The 26,718-nt window shown below is 39.2% G+C and overlaps 1 protein-coding gene across 1 annotated transcript in view; it reads right to left on the bottom strand.

Annotated features, from left to right (window-relative positions):
• Positions 1-22,035, bottom strand: part of NAV1 (neuron navigator 1) — a 240,173-nt gene extending 218,138 nt beyond the window's left edge. The window contains exons 1-2 of the mRNA XM_063297369.1: positions 21,182-22,035; positions 19,870-19,976 (exon numbers count right to left, since the gene is read on the bottom strand). Coding sequence (XP_063153439.1) covers positions 19,870-19,976; positions 21,182-22,014 — 940 coding nt within the window. The 5' untranslated portion in view covers positions 22,015-22,035. The remainder of the gene's footprint in view (positions 1-19,869; positions 19,977-21,181) is intronic.
• Positions 22,036-26,718: the final 4,683 nt, after the last annotated feature.

Here is a 26,718-nt window from a genome sequence, read left to right as displayed (position 1 = left end):
GTGACACTGAGGTCTAACAGTCAGTAACCTGCAGGAACTGAAAGTTCACTGTAGATCACCCTGCTTTCAGGCATTCAGTGATCCTTTGTCAATGAGAATTCCCTACAACATAGAAGGGTGTTTTTGTTTTGAATTGACCTGATAGAGTCTGTCAGCTTCTTCCAACCTGATGCCCTCCAAATGTTAGACTATGCATCCCACCATCCTCAGCCAGCAGTTTTTGTGTTGGCTGGGGGTGATCAATGAGGGTGCTTGCTGGAGATAATAGGAACTGTAGTTTAATCCATATGGAGGAACCAGGTAGGCAATGAAAGATCTAAGAAGTCAGGGTCTGCCGCTGATGCTGATGCTTAGGAGAGCCCTTCTAATCCTTAGGGACAAGTCTGAGGACCCTGCCAAGGATGGAAATCAAGGGACTTCCTAAAGCAGGGACTGCAGGAGATGGGATGATCACAAAACAACACCACTAGATGGTGCACTGATAGAATGTTTAGTACAGAGACATTTGAGTGGTATATAAATGTTGTTAATGAGTGCTACTAAATAAATGTTTAAACATTTATTTCCCAACTAAACACTGAGAGTAAATCATGCCACTGATTTTCAGTGGCAAAGTGCAGCCAACTGACAGCATGCCCTTGGGAAACTCCTGCAGCTGCTTAAAAAAGGGGATGGGGCCACATACTGTCCATGGGCTAGAGATATAAGCAGTTGTTTTGAAGCTAATTATTTTTCCCTGTCACCCTTCACTTTTCCAAAAACATGTTCTTGACATGCAGACTCTCAGCACATATATCTGAGAGTAATCAGGATTGAACTCAGTAAACATATTGTTCATTTATGGCATGATTAAAAAAATCTGGCCATAGCCACCTCCGGACTGAAACCAATAAGCAGCGATAAATGGCAGAGTGCCAACCTGAGGCTAACTGCCTGAACCACTTCTTCCCTGCCCTATTCCCAGTCAAAGGACAGGAGCCTATCTGTATACTTTTCCTTTATCCAAAACAAAATAAGGGAAGTGGGCTTTGATTACAGCCCTCTCTCTTTCTTTGTTAATTATTCTTCCTGTGGGAGGGGGCAATTAGCTTTATCTGGTGACCTCACAAAGGATGCCATGGCAACGGACAGGATATATCACATTAGAGAGCATTACCATGTAGAGTGGAGAAAAGAAGAAGGGGGGATGATGGAAATGAACAGGCAGAAAAATTGCTTCAGGCAGAGAATTTAAGCATCAGCTATTTTGAATTACAGCAGAACAAACAGGACAGTATTCCACAACTAAATGTACCCCAGATGTTTTAGACTACAACTATCATAATTCTCAGCTGGACACTTGATTAGGGGTAACAAGAATCACAGTCCAACACATCTGGAGAATATGATACGACTCTTATATAACACTACAAGGAATTTGGGAAAGAGTAAATAAATCAGGTCTCCTAATGCTTAAATCTTGTGCCAATATTTTATAATGCATTACACATAACTTCCAAATACACATAATGTGAATTGGCCATGCAGCTGGAGATTATGGGAATTACAAGTCCAGCAGATCTAAAGAGCACATGGTTGGCAAGGCTGGTTTAAACTCTATTCTCCGTCAGTCTAAAATCACCAACCTGCCAACCGGTGGTGAGAGTTAAGACAATAAATTTAGATTAGGTATTTTAATTATATGTAAGTTAAACATTGAAATACATTTTAATTTTTAATTGCCTTAAATATACAAGTAGAAGTTCTTGATTAGTTGTTGGCCTCATCAAACACCTCAGGTTTTGCAAGGATGTATTATGCAATTAAACTGCCAAATTAAGCAACAAGCAGTGAGAAACATTTTAGAACAAGTTAACTGGCATCAAAATCAATTGCAAATGCAAACAACTTAGGCTGAACAGAATATATTGGGAAAAATAGATCTTATACCAGTATAGCTTCCAGGGGAGGGCAGTGATGAAACGTGCATTGCAACATTGTTATGCAAATATCCTTCCATACATATGTATGTGTGATACTGCAAAAAAGTATGGAAGGGCAGAGCTTGTGTTGTGTCATCATTTTAACATATTCATGGCTAGTTGTGGCCACCTATAAATATCAGCCTCTGTTCACAAAGCTTGCTTTGTGTTTCCTGATTCCTAATTTGCATACTAATGCTATTTATTTATTTATTTATTTATTTGATTTCTCTAGCGGCCCATGTCAGCAAGTGACTCTGGACTCTAACTATAATAATTATAGTTATTATGAGACACATTTGGATATTAATAGACATGGAAAAACATGGAAAGTCTTCCAAAAGATCTCTGAACTCAGAAGGAGGCTCCAATCTCAAATTGGAAGCTAAAGGATGCCAATGGACAGTAACTGGTTCAAAGATCACACAAAGATAGAAGGAATATTCTGAACTTCTGTACATTGGAATTGTCAACATCCAAGACACCATATTCCATATTTACAAGACCCTCTAGTACTAGAAGGTGAAATTCAACACTCTACTCATTACCAAGTCAAAAGGCTACAGGAATTGATGGATTATATACAGAAATATGGCAAGCAGCAGCAGCAGAATCTGTAAAGGTTCTAACCAAATTATGCCAGCAGATTTGATGAACGACACAGTGGCCAAAAAGTTAGAAGGGTCAGTCTCCACACCAAAGAAAGGAGACTTAACAAAATGTACAAACTATTGTGATGAAAGGTGAAAGGTCCCTATGCAAGCACCAAGTCATGTCTGACCCTTTGGGGGGATGCCGCTTTCACGACGTTTTCTTGGCAGACTATATTGGGGTGGTTTGTTATTGCCTTCCCCAGTCATCACCTTCCCCAGCAAGCTGAATATTGTACAATATTCTTAATTTCACATACTAGCAAAATAATGCTTAGGATCACCCAAGCAAAGATTAGAGACCTAGATGGAAAGGGAGATTCCAGATGTCCAAGCTGGTTTTAGAAAAGGTCGAGGAACAAGAAACATTGCTAATGCATTATGGATAATTGGGAAAGCCAAAGAATGCTGAAATCAATATGTGCTTCATGCATTATACAAAGGGCTTTGATTGTATCAACCATGTCAAAGTGTGGAATGTTTTTAGGAAAATGGGAATCCCAGAACATTTCATTGCACTCCTGAAAAAACCCATACACAAGATAGAACCCACAGCCTGGATGGAACATGGTGAAATAGACTGGCTCCAGTTTAGCAAAGGAGTGAGACAATTCTATTTACTCTTTCCTTATTATTTAACCTGTATACTGAATATATATTGAGGGAAGGTGGATTGGAAGATGAGGGTGGTTTCAAAATTGGAAGAAGAAACATCAATAATCTTTACTATGCTAATGACACTATTATGATAGCTGAAAATGCAAATGATCTGGAAAATCTAGTAATGGAAGTCAAGGACCACAGTGAAAAAGTGGGACATGGTTAGTAAAGGTAAAGGTTTCCCTTGACGTAAAGTCCAGTCGAATCCGACTCTAGGGGGCGGTGCTCATCTCCGTTTCTAAGCCTTGGAGCCGGCGTTGTCATAGACACTTCCGGGTCATGTGGCCAGCATGACGACTCGGAACGCCGTTACCTTCCCGCCGAAGCGGTACCTATTGATCTACTCACATTTGCATGTTTTCGAACTGCTAGGTGAGCAGGAGCTGGGATTAACAACGGGAGCTCACCCCGCCGCGCGGTTTCGAACCGCCGACCTTCCGATCAACAGCTCAGCGGTTTAACCCGCAGCAGAGAAAACCAAAATAGTGACAACAGGTAAAGCAATCAGCCTGAGAAATGACAATGAAGATATTGAAGTGGTGGATAGCTTTTGCCTTTTAGGATCAATCATCAACAGTAAAGGAATCAGCAGTCAAAAAAAAAATATCCATGGACTAGGACTTGGTAAGGCCTTGGAAAAGATATTCAGATGCTGGGATGTGTCTATACCGACAAAAAACAGAAACATGCAGGCAGTAGTTCTCCTGTGATGCTATTTGGAAGTGAAAATTGGACTTTGAAGAAGCAGGACAGAAAAAGTATTGATGTTTTTGAACTTAGGAGTTGGAAAAGACCCCTAACAACACTATGAATGGCCAAGAAAACAAACAAATGGATCATAAACAAATCAATCCAGAGTTCTCATTCAAGACACAAATGACCAGGTTGAAATTATCACATTTTGGGCATATTATGGAAAGACTCAGCTCCCTTGAGAAATCTATAATACTGGGAAAGGTAGAAGGAAAGAAAAAAGGATGACCAGCAGTAAGATGGATGGACTTGATTATCATGCCTGTGGATGTATCACTGGAGAATCTGAAGGGCTAGGCTCAGACAGATCATCCTGGAGAAGGCCTATCCATGTGGTTGATAAAATGAACACTGATTTGATAGTACACGATCAATTGATCATTCTGTTTTTTTACCATGAACCATATACTATCTCTTTCCCTCTCTAAATCCCTGGACAGTATGACCAGGACCTAGACTTCATGGGGTTTAGTTTGGTAGAATTTATGATGGCCTGGAAGATTTTGAATGTCCAAAGCCCCACCTTTTACTTTAAGAAAAAGAAATTTTAAAAAAATTAAAAACTGTTTATACATAACTCCATAGACATGAATGGCCATTTTGCCAGAGCAATGCTTGGCCAATACAATCAAAAAGATCTAATTTACTTCAGGCCCTGATTGAATGAAAAGATACAGCTTTAGCTTCACTGAACATCCTGAGTAGCATCCATTCTACATATGTGATAAACGCCACAGCATAAAGATGGAGAAAAGCAGAAGTTCTTAAAGAGCATAAAGAGCAGTTTCCATATTTTTTGTTACTATAACCAATAATCAAACTCTTGCAGGGCTTTTAAACCAGTATCAACATGTTTGCCAGCCATGAAAATGGAATGAGTGTACATACTTAGAGCAGCAATCTTTCTTACAAATTGTTGTAGGACTTTCATTTATTTCCAGCCTATGATGCAGCAGAACTAGAATCTATACAGAACTCTCTATGTGGTATTTGTAGTGCATATTCCCTTCCTCATATAGCTATCACAAATTAAGAAACTCCTGTAAAAAGATAATTGTGCATGCTGTACACTGGACTTATGAGTAATCCCAGTTGTAAGCATGCATTTAAATAGCAAAAACAGCAACACACATATCTTTTTATTTAGAAATCCTTTCTCATCATTTTACATATACTGTGGAGTACATGACAGTATATAATAGAATAGAAATGCCCAAGAAAATCAGACCAACTGAAAGGAAGCTTGGGGTTTGCTGTAGGTGTTTGTAGGTTTATACGTGCTAACCTAGCAAATGCAATAAACAATGCATCTCAAATCATCAAATGAAAATAGCACTCAACAACAGCTAATGGATGTTATAAAGTCAAAAATGATCCATAATCATCTCTTTTTATTCTTTGTCATACATGCTTACTGGTTTTATATTCTTTGCAATCCCTAGAGCATCCCCCTATCTTTTCTTCAGAGCCAGCTCCTTTGCTCCCTTGGCAACAGCCATCCCAGTATCATTCAATTTAAAACAGAAAGAAAGAATAAGAAAAACAGAAGTCTGATGAATTTACAAAATCAGATTGCACAGGGAAATTTCTTTCTCTTACCTAATTATTCTTATAAAGAATAAGGTAACTCAATTTTCTCCTTTCCTGCCTTTGCCCCTTAACACCCATTCCCATATCAATGGTTGAAATAAGTGACATGTAGCCTACAAACACATCTGAGATGGAAGAAATGCTTGTGAATGGTTTATTGAAAAAACTGGTTTTACAGCATAAATGTGGATTCAACCACTAGCCTGGTGGGCATGCAGTTGGGAAGCACCATGCAGCAGCTTCTAGGAAGAGCAGGGCTTTATTTCTTAATTATCTTTGCTAAATCACCTCCCTTGGATAGAACATCTCTGTGTCATGGTGCATCTGCCACTGAGCTCAACTGGTATGTTTTGCTTTTGTTTAATAATATAAATTCCAGTCTCTCTCTCTCTCTCTCTTTCTTTTTTTTAATCCTTTAAAATGGACTTCAGAAGAGGTGGGGCAAAAGAAAGCAGGGTTGTGCAGTCTATGAGCAAAGATAATCAAACAAACAATTAGAGGGAACAAATCACATTGCTATATGCTTGCCATTTGGAGCTGGGGCTTAGTTTCAGTCCCAATTTCCTAGGGAGACACAACTTGGGGAAAGAGCCTGGCCTTCTCTCAAGAAAGCAGTGAAATCAGTTTCCCTTATTACACTTGGGCAACATTTCGTGGGAAATATGCCTACAAAATGAGCATTTATGTTTCCAGGGGAGGAAAAGTTATGGTGTAAGCATTAAAAAATGAAGCTCTGAAGGAAATGGCCTGCCATGTTGTATGGAATTACTCTGAACTCCTGTCAAATACTGTAACAATGGGAGCGGGTGAGTGGCTTAAACAGGATGGCTTCAAGGCCCCGTTAAAATCAGTGACTGTGTCTGTGCATTGTGCTTAACTTGGTTACTGAGTAAATCCATTTGCACAATGCACTGAATCATAAACTACACAGATGGACTGAGTTCACACAAAAGGCTATGCTACCAAAACAACAACTATAATAGTAATAGTAATAGTAATAATAATATAACCGAGGTTAAACTGTCCAAGTTTTACATGTTGTGTGTATGCAGCAACTGGCTTTTTAACTGGCCTGGTTAAGCATCTTGTCCAAGCACAGCCGTACCACACAATTGTCACACTGTGCTGTAACTAGCAGAATAATTGCTTCATCAATTAAACCAGCAAACATGTCTGGCCTGTTTGCCTTGTCACACCCCATTCCTCTGCCACAAGGGTGGGCAACAGGTAAACTGGGTCACACACAATTCCTATGAGATTTTGCTATGCCTCAGAACTCCCTCCTCATTTGCCAGCCAATTTCCGCAATAGTTCCAAGTGTTGGCAGTGATACGGTTTGCTGTTAAATGTTGGTGGCAAATCACTTCAAAATAACCTTTCTCCCTTTGTATACTGCTTTAGGGCTAAATCTCTGTGAAGAAAAGAAAAAAATGACCAATGAAAATTATATCCAGGTTGGTATGAACTGAAGACATAAAGGTGAACTTTATATTAAATTAAACTTTAAAGGTGCTTTTAAAGCAAACCTATTTGTTTTTTAAACTGCATCTTTTCAAATGCTCCACTAGAAGACAAAACTGTTTCTGGTTTTTAAAAACACACCATTCATTTGGAACAGCTCGTCTTCAGGTTTGAGGAACGTCTACGTAAGAGCATCTTCTTCTGACTAGTGAAACTTTCATGCTGTTCTGGATGTCTTGGAAGCATCTGGATAGCCCCTGTCAGATGCAGACTATTCATTCATTCATTCATTTAATTATTTTTATTCTAAAAATACTTCAAGGAAGAAACCCCACCTTTTTGCTCTGCTCTGCCCTCAATCACTTCCCCTTTATTTATTTTCTTACAGTTATTTCCTGCCTTTATTCTAAGTAGCAAAAGGCAACACCTATGGGCCTTCCTTTCACTGCATCCCCCAACGACCCTCTCTCCCTCCACCCACCCTGCCTCCCTCCCATGTGTAACACTTGGCATACCACACTACCACCCTAACCCTAACCCATGCCACACTACACTGACTGTTGCTTAGACTCAAACGGTTGCTCAGTCCTATCTTACTGCAAAAGTCCTAATACATCCCCCAACAGAAAACAAGCCCTATTAAAATGCCTGCACAGTTCTGAGATATAACTACACAAAAGTTTAAAACATCACTCTCAAAATCTTCTATAGTTCATAGATCTAAGCAGCACACAGAATTGGCTCCCAATTATGATTTTATTTCTGTATCTCTGAATGAATTGTTTTCACAAAAATTACTTTAAGGGAAAGTAGTTTCTATACAATATGGACTTATTCAGGGGATTCTTTTTCATGTAATTTATATATTATTAAAACAAAATAACCAACACATGTTAACATCTAGAACCTATTCAGAGAAACATCCAGAATTATTACATATAGACACATGCAGACACCTGGTGCAGTGCTGATTTTAAAGAGCAAAACAGCTGGAGCAGTTGCTGGTTCTTTCCATGCTTCACATTCTCCCAAGTTGCTTTCTCCGGCGGGATTCCAATATACAATAACAGATGTTCTTATTGCTCATATGATTCTATATACACAAAACATTCCAACTGAAGACAAATGATTGATACAACCAATACACTGTATGTGATGCAGCCTTAAATCTCTAAGGTGCCAAGGTCTTTGATGCCCAGAGCAGGCCTGTGTCACCCAGGGCAAACATGGATTCCGCACCCATTTTGGTGCCCCCTCAGCACTCATTTTGGCACCCCATCAGCATGGCGCCTGGGGCACATGCCCCAGATGCCCCCCCCCCAGTTGCGGCCCTGGCCCAGAGTAATTCAGCTATAACTCTGACATTCTACGTATATGGGGAAAGGGCTGGGAGCTGTGGCAACTTTATTTTCCTATCAATTTCTGAGTTCTTCCCCCTCCTTCTTGTGACCTTGAGATGAGATGAAGTTATTTTGGAGAAAAGCAAATGGCTAAATACTTCTAAGAATCTAAAAGTTGTCTCTAAAAGTATCCCCTAGTTGAACACAGTTATTATGTATGTTTGGGTTATAGAGCCTAGATGGAAAAGAAAGGGCCACGCAGCAATTCCATATCATTTGCAAACAACACAGTCAATTTTAAATGCTTGGGAAGGCAACTACATTACCACCAGTGGACAAGGAATCAGCTGTCCCAGTTCTTGCCAAGTTCCTTCCACCGTCATAAATGGGAAGGGAGAGGCATGTATTTCATACATCTCCCTCCAGCAGCTGAAGCAATGATGACTGGGAACGAGTTCCCACACCGAATCAGTATTTGTCCATTCTTCTAGCTTGGTCACACTAGATAGTATTTCACCCACAGGGCCAAGCAGAGACAGTTGCTTAACCAAGTGCTATAATTTCCAGCCATAGTACATTAAACAGCAGGAACTTGCAGAAAGGCTGCAGTAGAGATGTGGCACTGAAGCCCAGATTTCTATTCTCCCAGGAAGGTCACAGTCCAGGACAGCTGGTCCCAGCTGGGCCTAGGCTCACAGGGATCGTATGTCCTCATGAAACGGGAAAGCGAAGACACACCCAACATGGTTCTTCTCTCTCCCACATCGATTGGGTTGTCCTGCAGCTGGGGAGGTTCAGATTCTTTCCCTTCCAGAGCAGTCTCTCATTTTTAAAAGCACAGGCAGCTTATTCCTTGAAGAGCAAATACAAGTAAACTGTAGAGTTGATGGCTGGATAGGTCACATTTCTCAAAATGTTAGGAATGGCCTATGGTGCATGTGGCACCAGGGGGAGTTGATTACTGGGGTTGTTCATTCTCTATTAAAGGGGGAGTTGATTTTCCATCCTGTTATCAGATGAAACTCTGTCCAGAACTATCACTATCTCTGTCCTAGGAAGCCTCATCCTCCCCACCCTTTCAGGTCAAATTTATATATGTGACTTCAACTATAGCCAATGATAGATTGCTTTGTTGCCAAAGCCTGGCAGGAATTCAGAAAGTAGATGGAAAGACAATCAGCAGTTTCCAGAACAGATTAATAATAAGTAACAGCAAAATCTTGAGACTGAACAATTGAGCATCCTATTTCTGAATAGGTATAAGCCCTATTCAGCTGTACTTTCTACCATTATAATTATAATAATGTCAATAGGATCATGTGCACTAGTCACATCCTTTCTGCCATATTCCCATCAAGTGATAGCCTGGATAGACATGATGGATGGGATTCTAAATCATGTTGTAATGATTGCCTATTCAAAATCACCATCAGACTCACACAGGGATATCTGATTTAATAATGAATAGTATGCAGGATCACAAGCAAAGCTGAGAATAGTAAAAGTGTGGGATGTCTCCCAATAAATCTCCAAGCAACTCCCAATCCCTCCCCCCAAAGTCAGCACAATTCCATGCCCCAGGTGCCCCTAATGGTTCATGCCGGTCTGCGGGAAACGTCCTTGACAGGGTGAGATAACCCAAACATGCATTTGTCATTCTTCACTCCTCGCATCGCAGCCTGGTACAAGGAACAGGAGCGGCCCCCTCCCGTACAGCAACTTGTGTCAGCCCCATGGCATGGGAACCCGTTACGATGTTTTTCAGGAACATTGGAACAGGGACCATGACACACATGGGGAATGTATGCACAGGTTCCTTCCTTAAAAGCTCCTCCCCTCCAACTTACGGAAGCTAGTGGCAGAGGCATGATTGGGAGATGGCAAGTGTATGGAAGATTCCTCTTCCTGCCTTTTTCAACTTTGGTGCCCTCCAGCTGAGTGGATTTCAATTCTCAGAATTCCTCAGTCATTGTGGCCCAAAAATAACAGGTGAAGTCAAACATCCAGACGGAGCCATAGTTGGGAAATACTCTCTCAGTTGCTGTATTTCTCTAATATTTTTCTGCACTGGTTGTATTCAGTGGAGTCAATGACAAAATGACACCTCTAAATTCCTTGGATTGCTCCTTTCCATCACCTATCGGTGCTTCTTACCTTCCAGAAATATTGATACTACAGTTCCCAGAAATCCCAGCCATAGACTTATGAGGCTTATACTGTATATGTTTAACTTTTTTGTCTCTCTAGGCATAACTTAGTGCCACTTAACGTTTCACTTTTTCCAAAATAGAAATTAACAATTGCACCAGGAATAAGACACAATAGTATCTGAATGCTACATGCATGTCTGCTAACGCACATTACCAGGACGCCACTGAACATACCTGCTTCACAATGCATAGTATCTGCAGAATACAGTCATAAATCCAATCACCTATCTCTACATTTTACATAGCACAGTAATTTTTCATGGAACTTGATCAGGAATTTACCCTTTCAAACATCGATACCAACTGACAAAATTGTCTAGCATATGCTGTATTTGTATTCTAGGATTTACTCTCAGTTTATGTGGAACAATTAAAAGGCACAGAGTAGACTGGAGAATATGCATCAGAAAAGTTATTTGTCCATTCATGTTCTTCTGTACAATCATCCACAGCCTCTCTTGGCCCATTTGGTTCTGTAAGCAGCTTCACTACTTTCCATGTTTTCACAATCTATTCTCTACTCAGTGTCTACATTCATGGCTCATTTTCATGGCTCATATATCATATAATTTCTTCACACATCTTTTCATCTGTTTATTGAATGCTAGACTTCTGAGGGATGGACTACAAGTTACACCTCATTCAGGCATACAGTACAATAGAACAATCCTGCTTGGGAAGCGTTGAGGTTCTTTCTTTTCTTACCAGAATGATCAAAATAAAATTGTTCAAACAGCATATACAAAGAATGTTTCTGAAAAATATCTCCATGGGCACTAACTGGAAGTTTTTGTCAGAACATTCTAATGGTGTTATATGAGGATTATTGCAATGAAGAGAAAAGGGATAATCTTCACTGGAATAGATATGCATACTGAAGTCCAGGGACATCCACATGATGAAACAATAGCTGACCTTCCACAACATGCTTGACCCTAAACCCGTTTCCTGATGCAAAAATAAAAGCTAAATATTGAACTTCAGAGAGCCAGTTTGGTGTAGTGGTTAAGGCACCAGGCTAGAAACCAGGAGACCATGAGTTCTAGTCCCATCTTAGGCACGAAACCAGCTGTTGACTTTGGGCCAGTCACTCTCTCTCAGCCCTAGGAAGCAGGCATTGACAAACCACTTCTGAAAACGTTGCCAAGAAAACTGCAGGGACTTGTCCAGGTAGTTGCCAGGAGTCAGCACTGACTTGAAGGCACAAACCATTGAACCACAAACTATGTACTCTCAGTTTAGCCTAGTCTAAAAGGTTGTGTGACTCCAGTCACAAAGAAGCAGCCAGTAGGGTGCGTAATCATCAGTGATAATGACAATAATTCATAATAATCTTTTGTAAGGATGAGTACAAGTAGCAGCATAAATCGGGTAGGATTGAGGATGGTTTAGACAGCAATGAGATTTATTTAGCAATGAGAAATACCCAGTGATAATCCCCAGCAGTTAATGTAAGACTGTATTTGAAGCTGAAGTCCAATGACCCTCCTGTGTAAGTGGTAGATGTCATGGCAACAGGCAGTGTCAGCCTGCCAAGGTCTGCTGGAGCTGATTTTGCTCATGCAGCATCCTTTCTTTCTACTTATTGTTGAAGCATGTTTTATTCTCAAGGAAGAGTTGGCGAGGCATATACACATTCATAGATTCTCATTATATTGCATTTATTCTTACTTTTGCTGTACAATGTATGATCCTCTGCTACCAAGGAGAGAGAGAAAACAGTATTTATTCTCAAGTAAATAGGTTTAGCATCAGAGTTATCTGTTTCTCTGCCATTTATACCTTGCTTTTCTATAAAATATTCAAGGCATCTTGCAAACAAAAATAAATTCATACACCAAGAGAAACACAGGAAATCAAGAAAGCCAACAAAATTGAGAGGATTGCTGGTCACTTGCCTCATCCCACCCTGGAGACCTGTGTGGAAAAGCAGCAGAGAACAATGGGTGACAGAGGATGAGATGTAACCAAACTACCTTCTTCTACAATTGCTAATGTCAAACTTCAAAATTCTGTGGGCCTGGCAGTCTTAATGTGACTGCTGCCTACCTCCCCCTGTCTGAAGATCCCAAAAGGACTAGAGATTTTGAGTGGTGTTTTCTCGTACAATGCATATAAACCATCGCTTGTGGAAGCTGTCGTCTGCCCTCCTGTTCACCTCTAGCCCATCTCATGCTATTAGGCATATTGCAGTCTTTCCCCCCGTCCTCCTCAATAATGATTGTGTTCTTTCTCCCTCCCCCCCACCCCAGTGACATGACCCATCATCTCAGGACTGACTACAGACCTCCCATCTGTCAAAGCAGTCAGGTTACAAGTAACACTAGATAAACGTCTGACAGTCCATCTGCCTCTGTGCATTTGAACACAAGCCATCCTTCTTCACTGAGCCAACAATAGCGAAAAAAGACCGCTCGGTCCTGGAAACACATGTGTGCTACATTTCCTCTCTGTACTATCACAGGCTCCCACAGCCTATGGACAACAGCTCTTCCACATCCCATTTTGCAGGCATTCAGAGCATTCCCAAACCACACCACTGAAATTGCCAGTTTTTGACTGCATGATTTGTTCATGTTGCAAAATGTGTGTTGAGATTTAACACATTGAATTTGTGCCTTAACTCCTCAACCCAAAAAATATTCCCTGCAAAAGAACAGCCAGGACTTTTTCAGAACAGTGACAGCACTGCTTCACTGCCCATACCCCCCGGTGACCTGCAGGGGTCAAAAGCATTTTTAAAAATTTTAAAATGTGCCCCACGGCATAACGCCTGCACGCCACTGCTGTGGAGCCACAAAGGGCTTATCTGGTAATGAATACAATCCCAATAAATCACCAAGTCCATTGAAATAGAGGCAGTTGCATGTGCTAATCCTGTTTCTTTCTTAACCTTTTGATGCATCCAGTCTGGTAGAGAAGACTGTTTCCTTTTCCGCTTTGCCCTTCTGCCCCATTTACATTAATGCAGCTATCATGAGTAAGGAAGAATCTTTTCAAATACTGTAAGTTACCAATAGAGGAAGCATTTTCTGTGCAGAAAGTTTCTTCTACATGTTTAGTTCTTATTCAATTTGATGGGAATAAAATGCTATCAAAGGAGAAGAGAATTTTGGTGAAATACTCATGGATGGAATGTGGTGTTCCTGCATGTAATTAGTAATGAATGACCAAGGGGTCATCTTTCATTATACAATTATCTCATTGAAAGTCATGTCCTGTTTTTCATTGTACAGTCATCTCTCCAGCAGTCTGTAACCTCTAAAGCTTTTCTGATTTCAGTTTAACTCTAAGGCAGACATCATGACAGAACTCCTCTCAGTGGGAATTTTCGGATTGAGAAGTCTGCACAACCAGTAGGAAGGAAAAGATGTGTAACAGAAAACAACAGCACCAGTTGTGGCACCCTCTGCCACCTTCAATTATAAGAAAAATGAAAGAAATTTGGAAGCACCCTCAGAAAAATAGAAGTCTCTTTCACAGGTGAGGAAAACTTGGAAAAATGCCAGGCAGATTTCAGAACAGCATTGGTTGCATTCACACAACACACTAAGCCATAAACTAGGCAGAGGAAAACTGGGCCACTCCAGATGTTGCTGAAATACAACTCCTAGCAACTTGAGAAAACATGGTCACTAGTGAAGAATGCTAGACCATAACTCAGCAATAATTGGAAAGCTAACCAATTGCTTATCCCTGCAGTAAACTATTGCTTACAAAATTCAGTGCCTGAGTTCATATAACATACGTAGCCAAAATGAAATAAATTATATTAGGGCTTATCATAATGTTTGAACCAGGCTGGCGCTCACTTATCTTGTTTTCTCACTTATTTCGCTATGTGGGTTAACTGACCCTGTCCACATAATGCACTAATCATTGTCGCTAAATTAACCCATTTTAAAGATTTACACAATAAATTGAACTATATTCCAGCCAAATAGCCTGATTTCACCACAAAAAAATTACACCTATGGAAATATGCCAACTAAATGTAAGTAGAGGTGAAAAGTTTATTTTATTTACATTTAATCATATTACCTATATTCCTACATCTTTCTTTTAGCTATTTTCAGTTGGTTGAGAAAGGCTGATTTGCAATTAGGACAACCATTGCTTGCCAAGTTTAGATTATTATGGATTTAGGGTGATCTGAATGACCTTCCAGCCTAATGACTTTGTCTGCAAAGCAATCCAAAATTTAATGGAAAACTCTACCCTGTTTAATCCAAGCAATGTGATTTGGCCAGATCTTACAAGAAAGTCCTATTACTTTGATTGGACACTTTAGAATTTTGCTGAAATTCAGTTCCCAGCATCTTTGATTTAGATCTAGTGGCTGCGATGGGGTGTGTGTGTGTGTGATTACTGTGATGATGCAAAGTGGGCATAGTGAAATCATAAACATAACCTGGGACGGGATTTTAATTTTTATCCTAGGGTTTGGGGCGTTGGAGGTTTATTCATTTTTAAATTATGTTAAGCCTAGCAATTAGCATACTCTGTCAATGGGACTGATTACCCAAAGAGAAGGTAGACTCATCAGACGTATTGAAGCAGAGGCTAGATAGCCATTTGCCTTAATGTAAATTGGGTTGGATTTGGTGACTTAAATATCCACTTCCAATTCTGCAATACTGTTTTAAGATATAAAAAGTAAACTCTCCTTCAAGATGAGCTTGACTCCTCATGACTTTCTGGATTCATCCATGCAGTTTGCAATAATATGGATGTGATCTGCCATTCCCTTCTTTTGGAATATTTTTCAACTTTTCAATCTAGCCTACAATCCTGATATTCCCTGGGGATTTTAGTACTAATCAGGCCCAGCCCTACCTGGTGTTCCCATCCTCTGAGATATTTTAAGGTAGAAACTCAGAATGACAAGACAGTAAGTATGACAGTGATTTTTATTAACTGCAATACAAGAGGCTCTGGAGACTACAAGAAAGAGCACAAAGTGGATTGTATTCAGTCTGGTGATTCCATGAATACAAGGGCATCTTACTTTCATGGAATGCCCTGGGGTTCTGCTAGAGGAAAAGTTAGAGAAAAGACTGGAAATGCAGTTTTATTTGAATGAGAGATGATTCCTCCTGTGCTAAAAAAATCAGGGATCTATATCCTTATCTTTTCAGACAGCATCTCTTGTAACAGGCCAATGAAGGGTGCTGTTTGGGGAGATGTCCACGAAGTCAGGATGGGTTAATACTACTTCATTCTATCCAGTGTTTTAAGCAGTGGTCTATCTGAACCAACTTTTCAGGAATTTCCAGAGAAGTTTCATCAGGTCTGAAAGGTCTTCTCATGAGTAGCTCTACTAGCTGATTAGCCTCATATGAATTAGAAGTGAGACTGATTAGATTCATTATACAAAAGCATAGTTTATTCCTATGTTATTAAACAAACCAAAATTAACTGGGCTCACAAGATATGCTAACTCATAAACCAAGTCTTACAAGCTTTGGTGGCTGAGTTTATGCAACATGCTAAGCCAAAACCAAACAGATCAGATTATGGCTTATGTGAGCTCAGAGGCATGTTTATATAACTGCCATAAACCATGATTTATAAACCACAATGACTAAAACATGTCCTCATCTGGATAATCCATATTATGGCTTAAAACTCAACTTCACTGAAAACTGAACTTAACCACTGATTAGAGTTAAGATATTAGGAACATAAAAGCCTTCGGTTGCAACTGAACAGGATTCGAATAAAAAACGTAAAAGCAAGACTACACAGTTGCCTATTAAAATCTGAAACAAAAGCTAATCATGGGTGGGTAAAAGAGACAAAATGACATCACTTACCAATTCTGTAGAACATTTGGGAAACAAATAAGGAAATTTTATTTTTATTATAAGGCTTGTATGCCACTCTAATCAAACTCACTCTGAGTGGCGTATAACTCCCCAAATCCATAATCTGAATTTAAAAAAAAAACACACAAAATATTGACTAGCTTTTTTCATTTTAAATTCAAGTGTTCCAAAATGTTATACATAAACTCTTTTTTCCTATATCCTGCTAACAGACCTTGAAATTCAAAGCATCACTTGTTAACATAAAAAGAGATTTTGAAGCAACCTGCCATCTTATTTAGTTCTAATGCACAGTATTGATGTGACTGATTGATTAAGGATTATTTCTAGCACCCAATATGGCTCAGGGCATCTTAATTTAACAGCTTCCATAGGCTGTAATGTATTTTACCCACGGATCAGGTTTTCAGCATAGTATGGATTCAAATGTATCAGCATATAGCTAGAGAAGGAGGAGGAAGATGTCAGAAAGCTGGTGCACCAATGACCACACTATGCATTTTTTCTGATCTCTTGAGACAAAAAAGTAGCACTTTCCAGTACCAGCCATTATTAGTGATTTAAATGCCCTATGTAAAACCTGTGAATATAAGTCTTATTCACAACCAGGTAGGGAAAATGTGAAGAGCATGGTTTCTAGATTCTTCCCAACCCCTTAACAGTAGCTCTAATCTGGGTCATGGGAGTGGGACAGGAAGGACAAGGTGGGAGGCTGAAAAGGGAGCCATCAGCAATGTTGCAACTGCCTCTCCCATAAGGATGCTTTGGACTCTCCCTCTCTCTCTCTCTCTCTCTCTCTCTCTCGTCCCTTGTCAGGGCAGCCCATTTTAAACTCCATCTTTATTTTGCTGGCTTCTCCCCACACACCCAATTTTGCATTGTTCTGATCATTTTTCAGAGAGGATTATGCTGACAGACAGAGTCCTTACCCCCTTGACATAGTTTCTTTCTAATGTTCTTTTTGTTTGGAAAAATAAACCAGGAAGACAAGCATGCAGAACTTGGCTTATGCAATTCTTCCCAGCATCTTCACCAACAGCGGCCACAGGAGACAGTTTTTTCTGTGTAATGAAGTAATGTATCATGTGCGTGCATGTATGCACACTTTATCCCAAGGGACTTAAGCTTGGGTGTATTGTTCTTCACTCCTCTCATGTTGCATCTGGGTGTATTTGTCTGTATGTGTGCACTGGGAAAGCAGAAGGCAGGCTGCATATCCTCCACTCTGGGTTGCATGTCATGAAGGAGGAGGGAATGGGCTTAGCATGGAGGAGTGCACCAGGGATGTTTTTTCTTTGCAATTCCTACTAGCTCCAGCCCATTTTCAGTCTTTCTTTCCCTGATTTCTCCCCCACACCAAATTTGGTCCCATGTTGTTATTTTGGGAGAGTTATCCTGCTGTCAGACAGTAAGACCAAAATTCTTTCCAAGCATCTCTATATAATTTCTTTTCAATGTCCTTTTGTGGTAAAAGGAATGAAAAAGGAATCTTTCCATTGTTGTAAGGTACTCAGGACTGTTCATAGATTGCACTAAACTATAATAAGGATTGCTTAGTTCTGGCCTAGCATGCTGGGTGAATGCAGTGTTTGTCTCTGAGTCAATAAACCAACATTAAAGAAACCATTGTTAATAAATTATGTAAATTCAGCCACTGAACTGGAACTATGCAACACACTGAGCTATGCTTTGTTTTTACAACAAAGGCTTAGCTTAGTGTGTGGATCCAGCACTTAATGAATAACACATACATATGAGGAGGAAGCGCTGTCAACCAGCATGTATGCCAGGAAAGTTCTGTATACTATAGTGCTCAAAATGGCTTCCTCACAGAAGCCCTTGAACTATGAATTTGAAAGAGCAACCAATTTGTTGTGAGGAAAGAACATTTTGAGCAGCGAGGTGAAAGAGTTAAGGAATCATTCTTCCCATCAGTTCTCTGCAAGAACGCAAGCTCATAGCTGCTTTCAGCTTTAAAAATAAAACACTAGAAGGAGAGAATATATGTCCCAGCATATCATGTGTAGTTAAGCCTTCATTTGTTGATTATTAAAATGTTTTCTGACAAATCTGATCATATTTTCAGAATCTGATCTTAAACACTACATATAATACTTTTCTGTGAGTGTGCCAAGCAGAGTCATAAAAACGGTATTTGTCAAACATGTAATCACATCTCCAAGTATTCAGAAGTAACCACTGAGTTTAACAGTCTTTTCCCCCCAAATAAATGTAGATTTGCAGCCTCAGATTCTTAATATCGAGTTCTTTTCTCTTATCTAACCTTCTGAAACCTCACTCCCAATTCCACTTCATTTAACTACTTTCAGAATGCATGACCTGCTCTTCGTTATTATTACAAAAATAAAGAGTAGGCAACTATGTAAAACAATTGGTGATAATCATCCTGTACCTTTACATTATTGTAAACATTTCCAAAGAGAAATTATAATACAGTAGAAGCTATAGCAGTTATTCCATTATGAGATACATGTTTGATACATTTGTCTGAATATTAGTCTTATTTAAAACTGAAAAATTGCAATGGGCAAAATATGTACAGGTAGTCCTCGCTTGCTGACTGCCTTGTTTAGCAGCCATTCAAAGTTATGATAGTGTAAAAAAAAGCTTTGTGGTCAATCCCTGCATTTATGACTGTTGCAGTGTCCCATGGTCATGTGATCACCATTTGTGTGCTTCGCAACTGGCTTACAACAAGCAGAGATAAATAGAGAAGGCAGAAGTAAAATCATAAGTCGCAATCATGCGATGTTTCATTTAATGACCAAATGGGAAGTGAGGTCATAAGCCTGCCATGGTCATGTGATTTCTGCTTAGCGACTGCTGTGCTTAGTGATGGAGTTGCCAATCCCAATTGTGATTGCTAAGCGAGGACTATCTGATATGTATCCAGGCACTACTGTGCAGAGAATCCCAAATTGTGAATTCTATTTATGAAAACACTGATCTCTCTTCTTTCATTCTGTGGGACCTATTCTGGCTTAGCTGAGTATTTTAAACTCAGTTTGGGAAGCTTTCAGGATCATTCTCCTAACCTAGTCAAGACCAATAATCAGGCTACCTTAGTGGTTAAAATAGATCATCATTATCCTGGACTTCATAATATATAATCAATACTCAGTGGGTCTGAGATTTCTTGCTTTGCATCCAGAGTCCCAATTCAAAGTCAAAGGAAGAACAATATTGGACAATGGAAAATAACCAATAGAAATTTTCCCTCACTAGCCAGTTCACAAATTTCATTGTCCAAAAAAAATCATGGATGTGGCTAATGCTTTAAGGGAAGTTGCATCCTACATGCAGCACACCGAAGCAGATCCACTTTCCTTTACATCCATTGGATTCTGAGCCCCTGGCACCACTAAAGGTAATGATCTGCTAAAGTTTCTACTTACTCATGCCTCTCAGGGTGAGTTCAGGCCCTTCGGGAGGGCTGGACTGCTGCACATCACATGCCTCCCCCTTCTGAGAAAGGCTGCTCTTCTCTTTCTCACCCTGCCATCTGGTAGGCAGAAAAAGCACAACCAATCAATTTCTCTTCATACTCATATTATATTAGGGCCATGCAAATATTTAATTTGGAAATAGTCTGAAGGCAATTCACTGAGTCTTCATTTAAATCAGTCATTTAAATCAAATCAAATATGGCTTATTGATTTCCCTCAAATCGAATTTTCAAACTGAAGTGATTTAGTTCAAATTGTACTGACACTCCTGAATCGATTCAATTCAGACCAATTCAGGCCCTTTTTGTATATGCACACATGGGTTCAAATAAAATTATCATGATTCCGATTATTTGATTTGGACATCCAAATTGAATTAGATTAATTTTCCAAATCAAATTGTTAATTTCAGTCAGATCAACTTGTCAAGCCAAATCAACATTTTAAATTGGATTGGACCCAATTTGCATAGGCCTATTATATATCTCCAACCATCTTAACATAATGCACAGAAGGGTTATAATTATTAAACTATAGTTCTGTCTCTTGCCTGGCCTCTGCATATGGCAGAGGCCACGTCCTTCTAAGAGGAACTGATTTCTTTGACCTAAGGTGCCAAGTCACATGACCCAAACTCACATATTTATTTATTTATTATTCACATTTCTATCACCGCCCATCTCCCCCTAAAAGGACATATCCCATACAATGAGTGCAGTGATTATTTTAGCTGACTGAACTTGGGCTGGCATATGACAGCTGCTTGGCACATGTCAGTGCAGTCCTGCCATTGTTATAATACATATATACAGTATATCTCCATGAGCATATCATTCACTATACCATTAGGGTGCCACAACAAACTATCTACAATCTGATCAGGCAATAATGCTATCTGAGGACCTGGGGAAGCAATAATGCAAATAATTTTGCTACAAGCAACTCTCTGTATAGATCTATTCAGATCAGACTCTTAACAAGTCTCACTGTGTTAATGACTTTGGCCCTAAGTGATAGCTTGCTTTTAGTGCTAGAGTCTAAAAATGGAGTTGTTCTTCTCCCACCTTGGCTCATAAATTCTTTGTATCAGTCAAATGCTAAACTTTCTCAAAAAACTAGGGGTAAAAGGATAATGTATTTCCTATGATACATCTTAACATGTGGGCAAGGGGAAGGAGAGCTAGAACTCTTTTTCCTTCTCATCTTTAACCAAGGTGCCTAAGAAAGATACATCGAGGAATACATACTCAGTGACACTTACCGATAATGGAACGGGGCTACAGTGGCCATAATGGGATGGTTGTGCTGTGGCACAGAAGAAAAACTGATGGGTGCCGTGTGTAACACAGGTCCCTTATTAAGGTTGTTTGTATCCAATGAGATTGTTTGAGGATTGTCTTCTCGCTTGGATGTTCCATTTTCTTTCCAGTTGGCTTCTGAGGCTGATTGACCTTTTCCTGGACAGCTCTGAGGCCTCTTTGTGGTAGATCCCTCTGAAGTCTTGGACATCAACGTCCCATTGTACAGGTTAAGATATGAAGGGCTCTTCCCTGGTAGATGAGTGGTCTTTGCAGGTTCAGCAATTGTGCTGGGCTTTCCAAGGACCTTCACAGCACAAAGGCTGCTATTACTTTCACCTTGTTTTGAGGTGTGCTTTACTTTCTCAGTTGTCTGAATAACAGCTTTCTTCACTATCCTAGTGGGCCTGGCACTGGCCTTCTGTAAGCCCCAGGGACTACTACAGCCAGACACCACATCTGAGCTGAGACTAGAGTGCATCTCATCTGTCTCACCATGGCTCCCAGATCCCTCTGCTTTCTCCAGCCTAGGGCTTGGAGCAGCTGCAGCCTTCACCATGGGCTTCTGCTTCGATCCTTTAGGAGCTCCACTGCTTAAGCTTACCAGTGCCTTCCCTGTCCTGGGAGATGATATCCTTGGTGAGGCAAATGCTCCCACACTGTTCTGTTTAGGGGGCAGTTTGGGAGACGCGGTCAGGGAATGTATCTTGCTGTGAGACGCAGCTCTGGGAATAGGTATGGAGGAGGCATAATGGCTGCGTCCAGCTGCATTCACATTGGCTGTTCCATTCATCATCAGCAAAACTTGGATGGAGGAGGATCAGTCTGAGGAAACAGAAATCAGAGCACGTTAAGTCTGGAGCTCCAGCAGCCAAACATGTCCAGCGCAAGGGTATGTGCTTCTGCTGGTGAAAATCTTTTTCCCCCTTTTCAGTTTAGTTTTAGTTTTACTTTTTCATATGACTTACCAGTAAGACAAAAGATTGCTGGCTGTATAACACTGAAATTGCTATTTTCGGCCTATATGATACTGAAATCAAGCTCACCATCTTAGACAATAAAAATAGTTACTTGCATGTGCTAAATTTAATATGCTGCTAGCTTTTAGTACTTTTGAGCTATAATGTCTTTTAAAAAATTAAGCTTCCCAGTAAAAGATGATTTACTAATAAATATTTGAATTTGAATTGTGTATTTGAATAAATTTGGACAAATACATGTCATTTAAATCAAATCAGATATGGCTTGTTGATTTCCCTGAAAGTGTCCGTTCAACTATTTTGGAATTTTATGAAAAAATCAACCTTTTCCAGACATTTATACAGTTCATCAAATTAACATAACAGACTTACTCCTAATTTGGTTTACTTAAAACAACTCAAACATAGTTACTATGTAATCTAGCATGGTAGATAGAAGGAAGATACAAGAAATGTGTTCTTTTATTTCAAGGAAATGTTTTGAACTATTCAAATGTATAGCATTGAGCTACTTTAACACTGTTTTGGAGACACCATAAGGGTTTATTTTTTTTATTAAATCTGACCTGATCGGGACAGTTTGTTTACCCTAATTTATCATTAGTTTAACTAACTTAAGTTAACTGTTGGTGGTTTTAAAAGCCCCATTATTTAAAATGGGAAACAAGATTTTTTGTAAAGCCATGACTTATTGAACAAGTCATTCCAGCTTGTTTGGATAAACCAAATGCCAAACCAAAAACAAATCACTTTGAGGCTTAGCACAATGCATGGACCCAGTCAGTATAGGATCTCACAGGATTACCACAAAACTAGATATTAATAAATTATAGCATGAGACCGCTAGGGTAGTGATCCATAAAGTCTGGAACATGCAGCTATGTTACTCAGAGGAACTGTGGGAAATCACAATAGCAGCTGCCAGAAAGTCTTCAGAGGACCATTACAGACAACCTACCATGATGTTTCCGCCAACTAACATTTCTCCCTGCAACCACTGGTAAGCTCTCCCAGTGATTTATAGGCTTAACTGCATTATGTAAAGAAGTAATATTCCATTGTGGGTAATAGCATGCTAAATCTGGTTTCTTTATGATCATGCTAAATTAACACGAGGGAATCCATACTTGAAAATAGGAAGGCAGTTCAATTATATTATGGTTGATCACACAGTCAGCCAGATGTTTAGACTGGATGTGGCATTTTTGTCCACCTATCAAGTCCCTCCCAAGGACTTGGGATAGGCAGATGTTGTTTGATGGTGTTAAAAGTATTGTCGCAGGATATAAGCTGTTCCAAGTAAAGATGCCTTTTGCAATTGCCTGATGGTGATTTTGTCAGTGCCGATGGTATTCAAGTGGTGCTCCAGATGTTTTGGGATTGCACCCAAGGCACCTGTTACTGTTGGTACTATCTTTGCTTTCTTTTGCCACAGTCATTCTACTTCTATTTGCAGGTCTTTGTATTTTGTGATTTTTCTCCAGTTCTTTCTCTTCTCTTCTGCTGTCTCCAGGTATTGCATTGCCCATTATCCAGACTTATTACTATTATTATTGTTTTTTAACAAGTTGCAGTACATGTAAACACAATACCCAAAGTGCAGATTAGATACAGGGCAGCAATCCTAAGTGCTTTTGAATATCCTCTAGTACCAAAGAATTTAACATGTTCTTTACACAACAATAGGTCCATACTATTTATTTATAAATGGTTGTTAGAATAGATGTATAAAATTATAAGGAGGCATGAAATAAGGAATTTGAATGTCTGGCATGTGAATGTCACTTGAAGACTATTTGGGTATCTAAAAATTTATTTCTATAAATTTAAAATGATGATTAACAAAAATATTATTGCATGTTGATTGGGCACTTACATGTCTTTGCAAGAAAAAATTGATAGGTTCAGGTAATTGTTACAATCAATACGCAGGACTGATTTATATAATGTAGTCATGCACTATGGCAGGTCTCTTTTAGGCAGAAGATATTGTACATATATACATATGCTTTAAAAATTAAGAGTTGGACAATGGAAATGGATATTGCATACTTTTATGATAGCACACAAAAGATTATACTATGAAGTTTGAAGGATGCCTAATAATCCATTACTTATATAATGGTCTGAAAACTTTTCTCTCTTCTCTCTTTCTATATTTAAAAATACAGTATTTTAACCAGCATTTTACCACTGGGAGTCCTGACTGGACAACCATTTATAAATTTGGACAACATACACTAGCTTATGTTTAATTTCCCATTTTTTCATTTTGTTCTGTAAACTGATTCCACTATTTAAAATTTAATTATATAATACAACATTAATACACATTATTAGTATATAAGAGGTGCTTTAGTTTTTACAGCTTATTTTTTCTTTCATCACATAAAAGAAAGAACTGGAGTTGCTCTGTTGCTGCTGCTCAGCTTAAATAGGTGGTCGGCAGATTAACAAATTCAAATCTGCCATAACTTGATTTGCCCTCCAGCTGTTCTTGAATTAGCAAAGGATCAGAAAAGTCTTACTATACTTTTAAAAAAATAACTGCAAATGTACTGCTGTCAAACTTGCAACAGGGGAAGAAAATAAATTGCCCCCAAATAACAGGAGCGTGAAAGGAACATTTTAGTCTTAAGATACAAAAGACTTTGGCAAACATATCCCAGAATGTGAGATTTTACATACAGGAAGGAACTATTTTCAAACTAAAGGAAGGAAATATGATTATTTATAACACATTCTGGGAACACTAATGGGAGGGGAAAATAAAGTATGTTTCTGAGTAGCTTCAATAACAAGGAGATGTTCTGAATTTATGGAAAACAAATATATTACAACTTTTTTTTTTTTATATGCCACTTTTTCTCTATGTGTTTAAGGCAAAATTCACAATTCTTCCTTCTCCCATTTTTGTCCTCAATAAAAACCACATGAGGAAGGTTGGGCTGAGAGAGTGTGAGTAGCCCAACATCCCTCAGAGCTTTCCAAGGTGAAGGTGAATTTGAACCTCCATCTCTTTGACCCTACCAGATTAGGATTCTGTTCAAGGTTCCTTTGGACATATGCTTAAATTTTATAAATCTCAGATGATTATTTAAGACTTGTTTTATCATTATATCTTGGTGCTTTACATCATATATAAAGAAACAGATTCTTGCATCAAGGAGCTTACACTCTAGGGTTACCTCATGCTGTCAATACTGTCAATGCTTATACATTTCACAATTGATATGGGATACAGCACTCAGAAATTCTGAGATTTCTACAACTAGATGTTTGAAAAGGTTACCAAATGCTGTTACCCAACAGATAGAAGAGCACAGACTTCTCCACCTTTCCCAATAATTTAATATTGTGACAATTTTCACAACTGCCTGTGTTTTTCTTCATCATCCTTATCAGTAACCTAGTGAATGGAACAAAAGGGATGCTTATCAGATTTGCAGATGATACCAAGCTAGGGGGATTGATTTACTCCTTAAAGGACAAAAATCATAATTCAGTGATCTTGAACATCAGACCAACAGGCTGATGTACACAGTGAGAAATATGAGGTCTGACATATGTAGGAAAAATCAAACACACAGGGACAAGACTGGGGAGACTTGGCTTTATAGCAGCATATGCCCAAAAATTCTAGGAGTCTTAGGGGACCACTACCTGAACATGAGCAAGTAGTATGTTGCAGCGGCAAAGAAGTGTGCAGTCTTGGGCTGCATTTAACAGAAGCATGGCATTTACTGTATACAATCTGAAGAAAAACTAGAGGATGAAGAGAAGCATTCAAATGACAATAGATGTATTTTATTCATTTAATAAAGGTGGGATAATAAATAAAATAAATAAACAAACAAACAAACAAGCAAACATTTCTATGCCATTTTATTCCAACCAACTCACAGCTGGAGTTGTGCCCAGTTTTGGAAACCACACTTTTACAAGGGACAAGGACAGGTTCAAAAAAGAGCTACCACAATGATAAGTTATCAGGAAACTAAGTCCAATATGGAACAATTAAAGGAGTTGGCATGCTTAATCTACAAAAGAGAAATCTGAGGAGAGATATAACAATACAAGACAGAGTAATCCTGTTCTCCATTGAAACTGTGGGAAGGGCGAGGACCAAGAGGACCAACATTAAAAGACAATTCAGGGTGAATATTAGATGGAATTTCAGAGATTCAGAGCAGGTGAGCAGCAGAATGGTATGCCTCTGACAGTGGTAGACTCCACTAACTAGAGTTTTTCAAATGGGGGGTGGTGTTAGATTTTACATTAGGCAAAGCAATAAGTCTCAACTCTCCAGAAATCCAACCCCATGTTCAGTAATCATAGTTTTAGTTCAGTTAGGTAACTTGCTTTACTTGAGGCAAGAAAGAAAACATACATGCACACACAGAGAGCTTGATTCCCATATTCTGCACTGAGAAAATCTTCTGTGTGTGTGTGTGTGAGAGAGAGAGAGAGAGAGAGAGAGAAAGAGAGAGACCCAAGCTTTAAATCCTAGGCTTTCAATC

This window comes from Candoia aspera, chromosome 3 (assembly GCF_035149785.1).
Source record: "Candoia aspera isolate rCanAsp1 chromosome 3, rCanAsp1.hap2, whole genome shotgun sequence".
NCBI classification, from domain to species: Eukaryota; Metazoa; Chordata; class Lepidosauria; order Squamata; family Boidae; genus Candoia; species Candoia aspera.
Note: the sequence above shows the minus strand (reverse complement) of the source record. Positions and strands in the feature narration are given on the sequence as shown.